We start from the raw sequence: 15,094 nt of genomic DNA, 5'->3' as shown, positions 1-15,094 counted from the left end.
CCTGATAACATTAAAGGCAATTACATATTTTGACGAAATTACAAGTTGAAATGACCATAAAAAAAAAAAACATCCTGAGGTTTATGTCACAGAAATCCTACTTTACAATCACACTGCAGTCATTGTTAAATTATTTCCTGTTGCATTTATAATAAACATTGGTATTTATTTAGTGTTTTTCTGGTTGAAATGAGATATAAATAATCTACCAGACTTAAAAAAAAAAAGTACATGTTTCCATGTTATTTTATTTGTCTAAAAATAAATGTCCAAGGTTCCTTATGTTAAACAAGAAATTATCTAATCTGAAATAACAGGTGGTTTTAATTTACAGATGAAAGGTTTCTAAAGAACCATTTATTGATTTATTTAGCTATTTTAATTACAAGTGTTCTAAACTTTTTTTAACAGTAATCAGAAATTTTGAGGTAACAAACAACAACAAAAAAACATTTCCAATGATTTTTCTTCAGAAAACTGCTCTATAAATGAGCAGTCCTGTCGCACGTTAATGTTTTGACGCACCTCATCTCGACAGAACACCGGCTCTCTGTGGTATGCAGGAGATCACTTGACCGAGGGTCTATACGTTCAAATGAGAAAAAGTCCCAGTTTACAAAATAAAATATGCATTTTTATTGTAAACCATATATTTTATTACTCTGTACAAGACAATAACATGCAATGTGATATTGCTAATTTTTGCAACTGTTAACCACTAACCCTAATGCTAACGAGTTAAGTCAACAGACAGGCACATTTTTATCAAACATGAACAATTTCAAAAAAGTCAGAAACAGCTTTCTTTGCTGGAAGATAATGACTAAGAAATTGTGGCAAGCATTTGGATGACTTACTTAAAAGCTTTCTCATTTTATTTATTTTTTAACTTTCTTTGCATCTTTGTTTTGGCTGATGTGAAGAGGATGCCCCCCCCCTCCATATCTGTCCCTGCATGAGGTGCCTTTTGTGCAGTAATTCACGAATGAAATGTTTGGAACAAGGAAAGAAGGCAATGTTCTACACATTTCCCAGCAATAAGCACAAAAACAAAGACATCCACAGGAATGAGGCCAATGGGACACCTTGGATTCCCAAATAGCATTCCAAGATCTGCAGTGAACACTTTATAATGGTATGTTTTTAAAAGATTATTTGTATTTCTCTTCTACTGTTCTACATTAAAATCACATTTTATTTTTCAGAAGAAGCAGTCTGGAAGAGGAACAGCTCCTCTTCCAGACTCTGTGGCAAAAATGACACCGACATGTGCCTAATTTAAAAATCAAAAACCAGGTTAAACACATTAAACAACAACAAAATTCTTGTCTAATTGCGATGAAACTGAATGAGTGACACACGACTAACAGGGGGCGTGATTACGCTACTAATGACATTAAATGACTGAAACTTCAATACGATTGCATTTCTTGCTAAATAGGCTACTTCTGCTACCTCTGCAGCGCTGGCTGTGGTCAGGCACAGTGGTCAATCCCATTCTGGGTCAATCACAGAATGTCTTCCACACAGGTAGAAACAACACAATCCTGCATAAGAAGCACTTTGTACACCTTAAACTGTACATGATGAAGCAAGCGTTTTCACTCAAATGACCCAGCCTGTAACTACTGCGTGTACAAAGCTAAAGGTGCCCTGACACTTGCAGATATTTTGGCTCTGCACTCTCGCGCACTCCGTCGTGACAATCCCACCCGCTGTGTTCCCAGCTGGATGCCGTGCTTTGTTCCGACTAGATGTTGCACTTTGTGCACTGGAAGCTGCGTATATAAAATAATTATTTCATAGCAGATTAATCATTTTCTCTCAGAGTTGGCTGTTGAAAACACCTCTAAGCGCTTCCGGATTTACAGAGGACGTTTTTTTCCTGTCTGTCTCTCTCTCTCGACCTCTCTCTCTCTCTCGACCTCTCTCTCTCTCTCTCTCGACCTCTCTCGAAAACGCATTTGGAACAGTCTAAATGGTAAATATTTCTCATGTTTATATTATCATAGCTTGGTAAAACAGTTGCATGTTCATTCCTTCTTGTGCGCAGCTGTAAAGGTATGTTTCAACATCTCGTTACAATCGATCATGTGAGCTACGCTGTGACGCGGTGCACTGACGCAGTCATTTGCACTCACACGCAGTGTTTTGTAATTGTTTGCACAATGTTCACATGAAGTTCTCGTAATTCATGCATGGTGGAAATTTTTAACATTTCAAAATTTTCTTGGCGCACTTGCACGAATCCATGCACAGTTTACAACAGTTTACGATGTGTTTACTCTCCTGCATGGCAGAGTGTGTCGAAGTGCACGGATCAAAGTCGTGCAAGTGTCAGGGCACCTTAACTTGTGAAACTGCCAACAGACAGAGCTTCTTTTTCTGTGCGTACATTTCTACTTCAACTGCCAGAGTTCAACAGAATAATTGTTAGATTGTCTGGGAGAAGTAAAAATATCTTTTGAGAGAGCAAATTTATTCACTTATCCACAAGAGAAGAGGGCCAACATACTTGACATTGTGTTAGCATGCTAGCAGTACTGAACCATATCCATATTTTCAGAGAAACCTGCCACTTTCAGATGTGGATATCCACAAATAAACATGTTATCAGAATACAGCTACAATTAACTAATCTGTCAGTCACAGAGTAACTGAATTTATAAAGAAAACAGGTTTTACAACATGGCAGCCAGCCACCGCCTTCACAGATTACAGATGACAATAATAATCCATAATCTGACATGACACAGCCAATAACCTGTAATCTGACAGACAGGCAAAACTTTAAACCCATCAGTGAACTCAAAAGATTAAAATGACCCATCAGGCAGCAACACTCAGCTGCTCCCAGCATGCAGCGCTGCAACAGCAAACAGCATTTCTGTTCACACATCAGTTTTTTGTGCAGCTTCAACTGCACCAGCAGCCAGAAAAGTTCAGGAATATCGCTTCAAATTTTGGGTACCCCATGGTCATTTCTCCTTATATGCCTTAAATGTTTAAAGACATTTTAATATTCTGCCAGAGTTTGAACTGGGACACGAAATGCTAATTTAAGGAACTGGAACTAGTGATAAATTCTGTTACTGATTTATAAGATTGTTATTTTATATTGTTATTATTATTAACCCTCTGGGGTCCGAGGGCATTTTCTGGACAGTTCACTCGCCTGGCATAAATGTTTTATTATTGCTGTTACCAGCTCTCCCTGCATCCCACAATCAAGTTTTATGTCTCTTTTTTTTCCACGACAACCTGTGCTTTCAGAATATATATGTTTTTGTTGTGTTTTATAAGTGTAATAAAGGTTTACAATCAAAAATAGGCAAGGAAAAAATAAAGCAAAAATTAATTTTCCACACACATTTATTCAAAACACACAGCAAACTATAATAAACAACTGTTTTGACACTTTATAAAGGTAATTTGAGGTCTGTACAACAAAAAAGGTTCAAACAATAAACACAAATGCACATTTTGAACAATATACAAAATGATCTATGCGTTTTGTTGACCATTGATATGGTAAACAGTGCTTTATGCAGAGAAAGCAACAGAGTTATCTAGTAACATTCACATGCAAACTAGTGGAGCAATCCTGATAGTTACACTGTTTGAGCACGTGAGAGTGTCATCAGAGGCTCTCCATGTGCTCCTGCTTTCACTGATCGCTGTGCGGAATGGCACAGGGCATACCGAGTATGTACTAATAGTATGTACTCATTGGAGCACCCAGGGGGCTATTCAAACGGGCCAACTAGTAACATATCACTCCTGAAAACAATCTTTGGCTTTTCACGTGAGGTAAATCTGCCCTACATTTGGATTTTGGAAAACCATGTGACGGTGAACCAATTCCGATTGGACACTGATATTGCGCACGTCATCACACAGCTTCTATGAGGAGTACAAAGATGGCCGATGGCTGGCTCGAAAGTCCGCGGAGTTAACTTTTCAGCAAAAAAAAAAAAAAGTAAGTTTCTATCTCATACCATTCAAAAGTTATTTATAATTTAGTAAAGCTTGGTGTTAGCCATCGTATACAACGGCGTCGGCCCCAGAGGGTTAAGAGACACCTGTTTAATAAATAAAATGTAAAAATATTTTAAAAGTCTCACAATTACCCAAAGAGCAATCCTATAACAGTTTCAAATATTTTATTTTGTCTGAATAAGCAAAACACTGAAATTTTGTTTCCAATGTTACGAAACAGAAAATGCAGCAAAACCTCATTTCTGTGAAGGTGGAACCAAATTCTTTTTTAAATACGTCCTTTTAACAAAAATTACCCTGTATGGTCATAAGAATGATACACGAGCTCCATGATGCAATGCATATTACCATACACCTATCGCAATTTGATACATATAACGCACAAATTCAACACATAATTACGTCACTGTATATAGAAAATACAGTATTATCCAGCGTATAAGTCTCTTTATTGATTTATTTTATTTTATTACTAGTTTGGGAGGTCCTATGACATCTCTGGTGCAACTTATGTACAGAGAACTTTTTTTTTTAAATCACATTCATTATTAATCATAACAGTTATGGCTATTTATGCTGGACTTTCTCAGGAATCAAAACATTAAACAAAATAAACTCAATAATAAAAGAATAAATGTCAATAACATGCACTACAACAATGCACAAAAATCCCAAATGTAAGCGCTGAAAAACCTTATACTCCAGTGCAACTTACAGTATATATGGGAGGAATTTATTAAACAGGTGCAATTTATACTCCAGAAAATAAGGCAACCTGTGGTGAATGCTTAAAGAAAGAAATTACTTTGAAGTATAACTTGCAATCCTTGATGGCATCTTTTTTTTTTTTTTTTTTTTTTTTTTTTTTTTTTACAATTTGTGTATTTTATAAATTGATGATTCTTTCACAAGAAGCCATTATTCCTTCCATGGTGTAGCTGAATTGTCATGGTATCACAATTCTCATTACCAAAAAAAAAACAAAAAAAAAAAACACAACAACAACATATGTACAGTTTCACCAAAATGCATGCATTTCCATTAAGCACATTTTTAATTAACTACTTGAAATTGAGCAGTTGGGGGGGGGGGGGGGGGGCTGATGTGACAGCACCAACACATCTGTCTACAGTCTTGGTTTGAGAGTCCTGTGTTCATGATACCATTTTGCAAACTTTATGAATCACAAATGAGCAGTTACCACCTCATCTGTGGCAGCTTGCTCTTGATTCACTCGTGGGCTGAGCAAGCAAATAATTAGCTGATTTAAACTGCAGATAATAACCACTGATGTCAGCCATAGGAGTATCATATGGAGGTCAAGTACTCCCGTATGCCACTCAGGTTCACACACGTACAGTGAATCAGGAAAGTATTCACAGCGCTTCACTCTTTCCACATTTCATTATGGTACAGCCTGATTCCAAAATGGAGTAAATTAATTTCCCCCGAAAATTCAGCTCACAACACCCCATAATGACAACACGAAAAAAAGGTTTTTAAATTTTTTTGCAAAGTTATTAAAAAATAAAAACTAAACAATCACATGTACGTAAGTATTCACAGCCTTTGTGCAATACTTTGTTGATGCACCTTTGGCAGCAATTACAGTCTCACGCCTTCTTGAATATGATGCCACAAAGGAGACCAAATTTTATTATTTTGTAACATTGATTTAAAAAATGTAAATCAGACTTTATACTGTTTGAAAACTAAGAACTAATTTCAACACTGACTAATCTTTTAATTATATTTATAATTCATATTCACAGCGCTAATGAAAAGGACTGATGAAGGAACACAGACTAATCATGTGAGACTCAAGTTTATAAAATCAAATTCTGATCAATCAAACATGCCTTGATCAAGTCCAATATTGATCTTTGCAATCGGATGAGAACATCCCAAGAAGAATATGAAATTCTTTCAACAAACACGGTGGTGATGCAAAAACACACTGAGGAAAGCTAAGCAGAATCATTCCGCAAAAAAAAGTGCCCTACAATGACAAAAGCAATTACAGCACTTCTGTGCTGTTTTTACCTCAATTCTTGAAATAAAACTTGTTTTCCTTACATATCTTTATGAGCAACCATTAACATCCTATGAAGTAGAGATGGGCAGTACTATAAATGGTTCAAGACACACACACACACACACACACACACACACACACTTGTAAGTGCATGAAGATCAACATTTATATCAGGCCCTTGGCTTTCATTTCAAATTAATTTATGACCCTTCAAAAGGAAGGAATTTGAAAACATCTGTGTTTAATAGGAAAAAGAAAATTAAAAAGATCCAATCCATAAAATCTTGCATCCTTCAAAGAGCATTTATTCATGCACTGTGCAGGCCTATTCCTGCAACACTGGAGCTACTTATTTTGTAATTTTTTATGTTATTTTTTGGTTGGTAAAAAAATTGGGCAAAGACGACGAAGAAGGGGAGGAAAACGTTGCCACGAACAGCAGGAGAAGAAGAAAACTAGAAGGGTGGAAATGAGAGTGGGGACTTTGAACAGCGGGAGAAGAAGAAAACTAGAAGGGTGGAAATGAGAGTGGGGACTTTGAATGTTGGTAGTATGACTGGTAAAGGGAGAGAGCTGGCTAATATGATGGAGAGGAGAAAGGTAGACATATTGTGTGTGCAAGAGACCAAGTGGAAGGGAAGTAAGAGCAGGAGCATTGGCGGTGGGTACAAGTTGTTGTACCATGGTGAGGACAGGAAGAGAAATGGTGTTGAGGTCATTTTGAAGGAAGAGTATGTTAAAAGTGTGTTGGAGGTTAAGCGAGTGTCTGACAGGGTGATGAGTGTGAAGTTGAAAATTGAAGGGGTGATGATGAATATCATCAGTGCATATGCCCCACAGGTAGGTTGTGAGATGAAGGAGAAAGAAGATTTCTGGAGTGTGTTCGATGAGGTGGTGGAGAGTGTGCCCAAGCATGAAAGAGTGGTGATAGGAGCAGACTTCAATGGGCATGTTGGTGAAGGGAACAGAGGTGATGAGGAAGTAATGGGTAGATATGGTATCAAGGATAGGAATGGGGAAGGACAGATGGTAGTTGATTTTGCAAAAAGGATGGAAATGGCTGTGGTGAATACCTACTTTAAGAAAAGGGAGGAGCACAGGGTAACATATAAGAGTGGAGGAAGGTGCACAAAGGTGGACTACATTCTTTATAGGAGATGCAAGCTAAAAGAAATCACAGACTGTAAGGTGGTAGCAGGAGAGAGTGTCACTAGACAGCACAGGATGGTTGTTTGTAGGATGACTTTAGAGGTAAAGAAGAAGAAGAGCGTGAGAGCTCAACAAAGGATCAGATGGTGGAAGCTGAAGGAGGAAGACTGTTGTGTGAAATTTAGCGAGCAGGTGAGAAAAGCACTGGTTGGAGGGGAAGCAATTTTGGACAACTGGAAAAGTACTGCAGATGTGGTGAGGGAGACAGCTAGGGCAGTACTGGGTATGACATCTGGACAGTGGAAGGAACACAAGGAGACTTGGTGGTGGAATGAAGAGGTCCAGGAAAGCATAAGGAGAAAGAGGTTGGCGAAAAAGATTTGGGATAGTCGAATGGCCAGACAAAGGGACAGAGCTGGAAAGGATGTGCAGCAGGTTAGGGTGGTAAAAGATGTACATGGTAATGTGCTAACAAGTGAGGAGTGTGTGCTGAGAAGGTGGAGGGAATATTTTGAAGAGTTGATGAATAAAGAAAATGAGCGAGAGAAAAGGCTGGATGATGTGGTGAGAGTAAATCAGGAAGTACAAGAGATTAGCAAGGAAGAAGTGAGGGCTGCTATGAAGAGGATGAAGAGTGGAAAGGCAGTCGGTCCAGATGACATTCCAGTGGAGGCATGGAAATGTCTAGGAGAGATGGCAGTAGAGTTTCTAACCAGATTGTTTAATAAAATCTTGGAAAGTGAGAGGATGCCTGAGGAGTGGAGACGAAGTGTGCTGGTTCCTATTTTCAAGAACAAGGGTGATGTGCAGAGCTGCAGTAACTGCAGAGGTATAAAGCTGATCAGCCACAGCATGAAGTTATGGGAAACAGTAGTAGAAGCTAGGCTTAGAAAACAGGTGAAGCTCTGTGAGCAGCAATATGGTTTCATGCTGAGAAAGACCACTACAGATGCAATGTTTGCTCTGAGAATACTGTTGGAAAAATACAGAGAAGGACAGAAAGAGTTACATTGTGTGTTTGTGGACTTAGAAAAAGCTTATGATAGGGTGCCAAGAGAAGAGTTGTGGTATTGTATGAGGAAGTCTGGAGTGGCAGAGAAGTATGTTAGGGTAGTGTAGGACATGTACAAGAATAGTGTGACAGCGGTGAGATGCGCAGTCGGAATGACAGACTCATTCAAGGTGGAGGTGGGATTACACCAAGGATCAGCTCTGAGTCCTTTCTTGTTTGCAGTGGTGATGGACAGGTTGACGGATGAGATCAGACAGGAGTCCCCATGGACTATGATGTTTGCAAATGACATTGTGATCTGTAGTGAGAGTAGAGAGCAAGTTGAGTCTAGTCTGGAGAAGTGGAGATATGCTTTGGAGAGAAGGGGAATGGAAGTCAGTAGAAGCAAGACTGAATACACGTGTGTGAATGAGAGGGAGCCCAGTGGAATAGTGCAGTTACAAGGAGTAGAAGTGGTGAAAGTAGATGAGTTTAAATATTTGGGGTCAACTGTTCAAAGTAATGGAGAGTGTGGTAGAGAGGTGAAGAAGAGAGTGCAGGCAGGGTGGAGTGGGTGGAGAAAGGTGGCAGGAGTGATTTGTGACCGAAGAATATCAGCAAGGGTGAAGGGGAAAGTTTACAAAACAGTAGTGAGACCAGCTATGTTGTATGGTTTAGAGACAGTAGCACTAACAAAAAGACAGGAGGCAGAGCTGGAGGTGGCAGAGCTGAAGATGTTGAGATTCTCTTTGGGACTGACAAGAATGGACAAGATTAGGAATGAACATATCAGAGGGACAGCTCAGGTGGGACGGTTTGGAGACAAAGTCAGAGAGGCGAGACTGAGATGGTTTGGACATGTGCAGAGGAGGGACCCAGGGTATATAGGGAGAAGGATGTTGAGGATGGAGCCACCAGGCAGGAGGAGAAGAGGGAGACCAAAGAGGAGGTTCATGGATGTGCTGAGAGAGGACATGCAGGTGGTTGGTGTGACAGAGGAAGATACAGAGGACAGGGTGAGATGGAAACGATTGATCTGCTGTGGCGACCCCTAACGGGAACAGCCGAAAGACAAAGAAGAAGAAGAAGGTTGGTAAAAAAAATTTACATTCAGTGAATATGGTTTTCTATTTTTCCTATTTATTGCAGCTTTATGCTATAGTATCCAGAGACAATGTTGTGTTCGAGCGTACCTGGAATTCAGTTAAAGCAAACAAAAACACAAGTACTGACTCAGAAAAGTGCAATAGAAGGCCCATTCAAGACAGAATTCCAAATTGGAAACTCAGGCAAGATCCATGAAGACCCAGGTTTGCAGATCTAACATCACAACAATATGGCGTTGCATAAAGTGCGCGACAAACACAATAACCTTTCTTATAATTTTTACTTGTATGCAGTGTTTGATGGCGGGTTGACTCCAGTTGGGGACCTTGGTCGTTGCTCTCAGTACAGTGGTGGATTACAAACTTGTGACAATCTCCCTCTCAAGATGGCGCAAGAAAATATAAAAAGGAAGCCAATGTCCTTTTCCTGAGCAGATGCACTGGAAAGCATTAAGACTGGACAACCCGGAATTAATGATTTCCAACATGCAACCGAAGGCAGCATTTGCCCAACGGGCCAGTATAGGACTTGTACCTCTTTGCACAATAAATGTTCTAAAATATCTCTATTATGTCATCTACATCCGAGTAACAGACAATCAATACCATGCAGTAGCCATAAGAGTTATTTACCCTTTCAGGAGTATTTGTAGTGAAGGAGCATACAGCGATATCAGTAGTTACTACTAAAATTATACCATGATATAAATTTCAGCTCTTCAGCATGCACTGGGGGGAGGGGTTCCTGTTCAACTCGCCCATAGTAAATTGGTTGTAAGCAACAAAAATGGTGGCAACCCCTCATCACACAGGAGGAAAAAAAACAAGTGCAAACCAGCATGAAATGTGGTCACTGAAGGCATTCAAACATAAGTTAATGTCTATATATTTTTTTAAAATGTTTATTTATTAGGGGTGCCGGGGGAAACAAAAAAAAAAATCGATTCACGATTCTTATTTATTAAGATTCTGAATCGATCCAAAATGTCCAATTTTATGTCCGATTTTTAAAAAGCATTTTCTTAAATATTTTCTTGCTTACTCGCTACGTGTACTGTTTGTCAGGCAACGGCCTCCACACTGCAGCGTCCGCACGAGGGGAGGGTCCGGCGTGCTTCAAACATTCGTAAGCTGCAGCTTAGCATGGCGGACAAAGAGCTACTTCAGCCAGCACTGTCTTTTCTGAAGGCAAATGTTTGGGCGCATTTTGGATTTTATTATTTGCTGCGTAAGAAGGAGCTTGACATGACTTATGCAGTGTGCAAAATGAAAGTCAAGTACTTCAGAAACACTTCAAATCCACAAGCCCACATGCTACGCCATCACCCGGAGCTAAAATAAGCGGAGCAGCGGTCTCTGCCGACTACTGATCAGCACACACTCCATCACTTCACTAAACTGCCAGCCAACTCTGAACGAGCAAAGCAGATAAGTAAATTTACATCTTTAGAATCACTTGATTAACCTTGTAAAGCTGCATTTTCTTAAACATAAACATTTTTTAAGTAATATAACTATTTCTCAGAGCTCTTTGAATCGAAAATCGATTCTGGATTGAATTGTCACCCCAAGAATTGGAATCGAATTGAATCGTGAGTTGTTGTAAGATTCACATCCCTATTATTTATTTATTTTAAATCAAATCCCACGATGAATCACACCCAGATTATGTGCCAGCGATATTCCCATTCCAGAAGGTCCTTAATTTCCCAATAAATGTGATGAAACAACAAATCTCCATGCGTCGTCATGTTACCACGTAACTGGAGGCAAAATATCAGCAGCATATTATTAATCACAAAAATCCAAGAAACATCAAGCTATAATACTTTTATCAATATCACATACCCCAAGTAGCTACTTTAATGCAAATTTCCACATTTAATTGACCCAATTCGTCCCACCAAGAAGCCCCCCTCTGGAGCCGCCACTGCACTGCACCGCACATAAATCAGTTAGAAGCAGGAGAAATGAAGCAGATTCCAGCCTGATTCCACCCTACTCCTATAACAGACGGAGTTTATGTGAGTACGAGTCGCTTTCTGCTCACTTATTTCACAAAGACACCGTTCTGTTGGGGGTCTGCCAGCTCCTGGGTGTGACACACCAAAAACAAACAAATGAAACCGTCAACATACAACTTTAGAACTTCCAGCAAAACACCCGGAGAAACTGCGGCGCACGTTCAGTGAAAGCTGAGTGGGTCGGGGGTCGGAGGGCGGCGGCGGCGGCGTGGGGAGCTGCCCGGCTGGCCCGCCTGCGTGTCGGCTAACCGGCCTATTGTTCGCCGCTGTCACCGCCGTCAAGGTGCGCCCTCCGCGGATTAGCTGTTAGCTTGCCTTTAATCTTAGCTTCTGGGCGCGCACAAAGCTAAAAGGTAACACCTTTACTCCAGCCCGTCGGACAATCAGTAAATAAATAAAAATGACACAAAAAAGTGTCTGAAACACGGAGGGAAGAGTGTGAACTCACCCACAGCTCCGTGCCCCAGCTCATCGCGGATCCACCGTGCTGAGTTCTCCCGGATTATTGGACGCAGTTTTCCCCGTTCGGGATCTCCAAAACTGCCGCCGCTGATTGTACTGAAGACGCTGCTGCTGCTGCTGCCTGGACTCTAGTTCTCCTCCTACTCGGCTGCTCCTCCTCCTGACTGAACGTCGTCTGCACGCAGGACATGGGACAGACACCTCCACCTCCTCATCCTCCTCCTCCTGCTGCTCCTCCTGACTGAAAGCAAGACAGAGCAATGAAGTGTGTTGCCAGATCTAACGACAAAAACAAGCATCATTATTAGTGAAAAACAAGCATAAAACTAGTTGAGAAGTGTTCGAACAGCACACAGAGGCGGTGGAAGGAAATTTTACACCGGGGGCTGAATGGGGAGTGGGGGGTGGGGTGATGTACCATTATGACTGCATCCTTTGAAGGCTACATTTGTGTGTAGCATATGTCCTGGCATTTACACAATAATACAATAACATGCTTTTGGAGGGCGGTATGCATTTTCAGAGGCCCGACGTTCATGTCCAGTCGCCCAAAATGACAGATATTTGCCCGAGTTAGACGAGGGCGAATATCTGTCATTGCGGGCGAGGGCATGGACGGAGGGACTCTGAAAATGCATACCGCACGACAACAGCATGTTATTTGCATTATTATCACTTACTGAGATACGAAACACGTAACGCGTACATAAAAAGTTGGCTCACTTTAACTTTTGTCGTGTCGGCTGGCGTGCGCTGCTCTCCAAATTCACCAGTGTGTCCTCATCAAGCTGGCTGCTTAATTGGCTGCTGTTCATTGTCGTACTATCCATGAGAAAATCATCCGGAATGTCCATATTGGGACCAACACACACTTCTTGCCTTTTTATCTTTTCCTCTGCGGACAGTTTTTTTTCCCACCTCTGCAGACAGTTCTTGGGCTGCACGCACTATGACGTCATTTGTTTACGCACAGCGGGCGGGTATAGCCAGGTAGTGTCGATGTAAATCTACGATACCGGCTTAGCAACACCTCGGTAAAGTGATAACAATAAAACAATAACATGCTTTTGGAGGGTGGTATGCATTTTCAGAGGCCCGACATCCATGCCCAGTCTGGATGTTGGGCCTCTGAAAATGCATACCGCATGACAACTGCATATCATTTGCATTATTATCATTTACTGAGATACACAACACATGGAATCACATCAACAGTATTTAATGTCATTTCAAAATGCACGACACCCACCAAACACATACGTAAAAAGCGTCCTCATCAAGCTGGCTGCTTTGGCTGCTGTTCATTGTCGGACAATCCATGAGAAAATCATTAGGAATATCCATATTGGGACCAACACACACTTCTCACCTTTTCATGTTATCGTCTGCGGACAGTTCTTGGGTTGCGCATGCTATGACGTCATCACTTTATGCACAGTGGGCGGGTATCCCAATACCCGCCCGCTACTACGGGCATTAGAGGTGGGTGATACCGGGAATTTTGGTATTGATCCGATACCAAGTAAATACAGGCCCAGTATCGCCGATATCGATACCGATACTTTGTCATATTTAAGCTTCACAGATCCAAAGGATCCAAAAGACCTACGATAGAATTTCGCCAAACATTGTACGTGACAACAAAATACTTTATTATCACAATCAACATTTTTGTTTAAAAAAATATCACTCAACACAACTTAAAACAAAATCTCAGGGCTGACTCGAGGAGAACGCTGAGTGGGTGGGCCGGGCTGAGCCTACCTGCATGGCTGTTGGCCGGCGCCGCTGAGCCACGTGATGGTGCAACAACAAAAGACCAGAGGGGGGAGGGTGCGCTGCTCCTTGTTGTGTGACACAGCGCAGCGCTACTCTTACAGACAGAGAGTAGACTTTGATGGATCTGTGTGCGCAGCGGTCAGTCCGTGCAGGAGAGAAAAAAGCTTGAGTATCGATCTTTTACATGAGGATCATTCAATATCAATACCAGCGTTGGTATCGATATTATTGATATTAGGATCAATCCGCCCACCTCTAGCGGGCAGGTATGGACAGGTGGCGTGAATGTAAATCTATGCTACCGGCCCAGCAACACCTCAGTAAGTGATAATCATGTACAATACAGCTACTTTCAATCACTTGTGCCCAGTGTTGACACAGTAACTTTGAAAAGTTACTTTAAACAGTTACACTTTACAGTTACTACAGTTACTTCACTAGCAGCTGCGGACAACTTGTCAGCAGCTGCTGAATGTAACTAATAAAGTAACTTGCAATCTTTATTATTATTTTTTTTTAACCACGTAACTTATTAAGAAAAAAATTCTTATTTACAATAACGACCTGGTGGATAGGGAGAAACACAGAGGTAAATCACAAAGTGGATCAAACAACAAACTTTTACAGTCTATACAACAGAACAGGTTTACAACTGTAGAATTAGTAGGAAACAATAACATTTTCAGTCATATACACAGAAAAAAAATACTAATTACTTCATTTTAGCCAAAGCATGAGCAAGTTTCAGCCAGCAGATTCTTTAAAACACGCTTCAAAATTCCTATCAACACGCTCAGTTTTAATGCCTTTTGAATCTCATTCCAGTCTTTTTCTGCAGCATAAGTAAAGGATAGTTCTCCATATTTTGATTTGATTTTAGGTACATTAATCAAGATGAGTTGGGCTGAGCGTGTACTATATGGAGTTATCGAAACTTGCAATAAATTACTAAGATAAGGTGGAGATAGACCTAATAGACATTTATAAATAAACACATACCAGTGGAACTTCATTCGGTGTTATAATCTAACGTGGTTATTTTTGAGATTGAGTAATCAGAAAAGTAACTTTTAGTTATTTTGTTTGGTAGGAAAAGCAAATGGCACAGATGATGTACCAGACTGCTGTGTTGAAGAAAGAGATGAGCCAGAAAGTGAGGCTCTCAATTTAACAGCCGAGCTGATTTACACCTGTACCGTCACCTATGGTCAAGAACTTTGGATTGATGTACAGTGACTCGGTATCAGCTGTCAATAGTATTGGGACAGGTTCATCCAGGAGTGAGCAAGATCTCATTATAGCTGCTCCCAACTTTTCTTAACTGGTTGATGAAAGTGCCACGCTCCAACTGATGGTTCAAACGTTTTATTACAGGAATGTTCTGTCTCACAAACGCCCAAGACCACCGCGAACACTGAAATAAATACACGGTGGCAAATACACATCAGTGAAACCGTCATGTTCCTATCTATGAATTGCTTAACTGACACTTACTACATAAAATATCAACGTTCTCAAAAAAAAATTTACACACATACAAATACAAGAA

At 40.6% G+C, this 15,094-nt stretch overlaps 1 protein-coding gene across 3 annotated transcripts in view; it reads right to left on the bottom strand.

Moving 5' to 3' along the window:
* fnbp1l (formin binding protein 1-like) overlaps positions 1-11,921 on the bottom strand; it is an 86,239-nt gene extending 74,318 nt beyond the window's left edge. For 2 of the 3 annotated variants that reach the window (XM_034179452.1, XM_034179453.1), the window contains exon 1: positions 11,753-11,918. In XM_034179452.1, the coding sequence (XP_034035343.1) occupies positions 11,753-11,776 (24 nt within the window). In that variant the 5' untranslated portion in view covers positions 11,777-11,918. Of the gene's footprint in view, positions 1-11,752 lie in introns of all 3 variants that reach the window. The other variant, XM_034179454.1, reaches the window with a different exon arrangement.
* Positions 11,922-15,094: the final 3,173 nt, after the last annotated feature.

The sequence above is a fragment of the Thalassophryne amazonica genome, chromosome 10, assembly GCF_902500255.1.
Source record: "Thalassophryne amazonica chromosome 10, fThaAma1.1, whole genome shotgun sequence".
NCBI classification, from domain to species: domain Eukaryota; kingdom Metazoa; phylum Chordata; class Actinopteri; order Batrachoidiformes; family Batrachoididae; genus Thalassophryne; species Thalassophryne amazonica.
The sequence above is the reverse complement of the archived record's forward strand: the minus strand, read 5'-3'. Positions and strand labels throughout refer to the sequence as shown.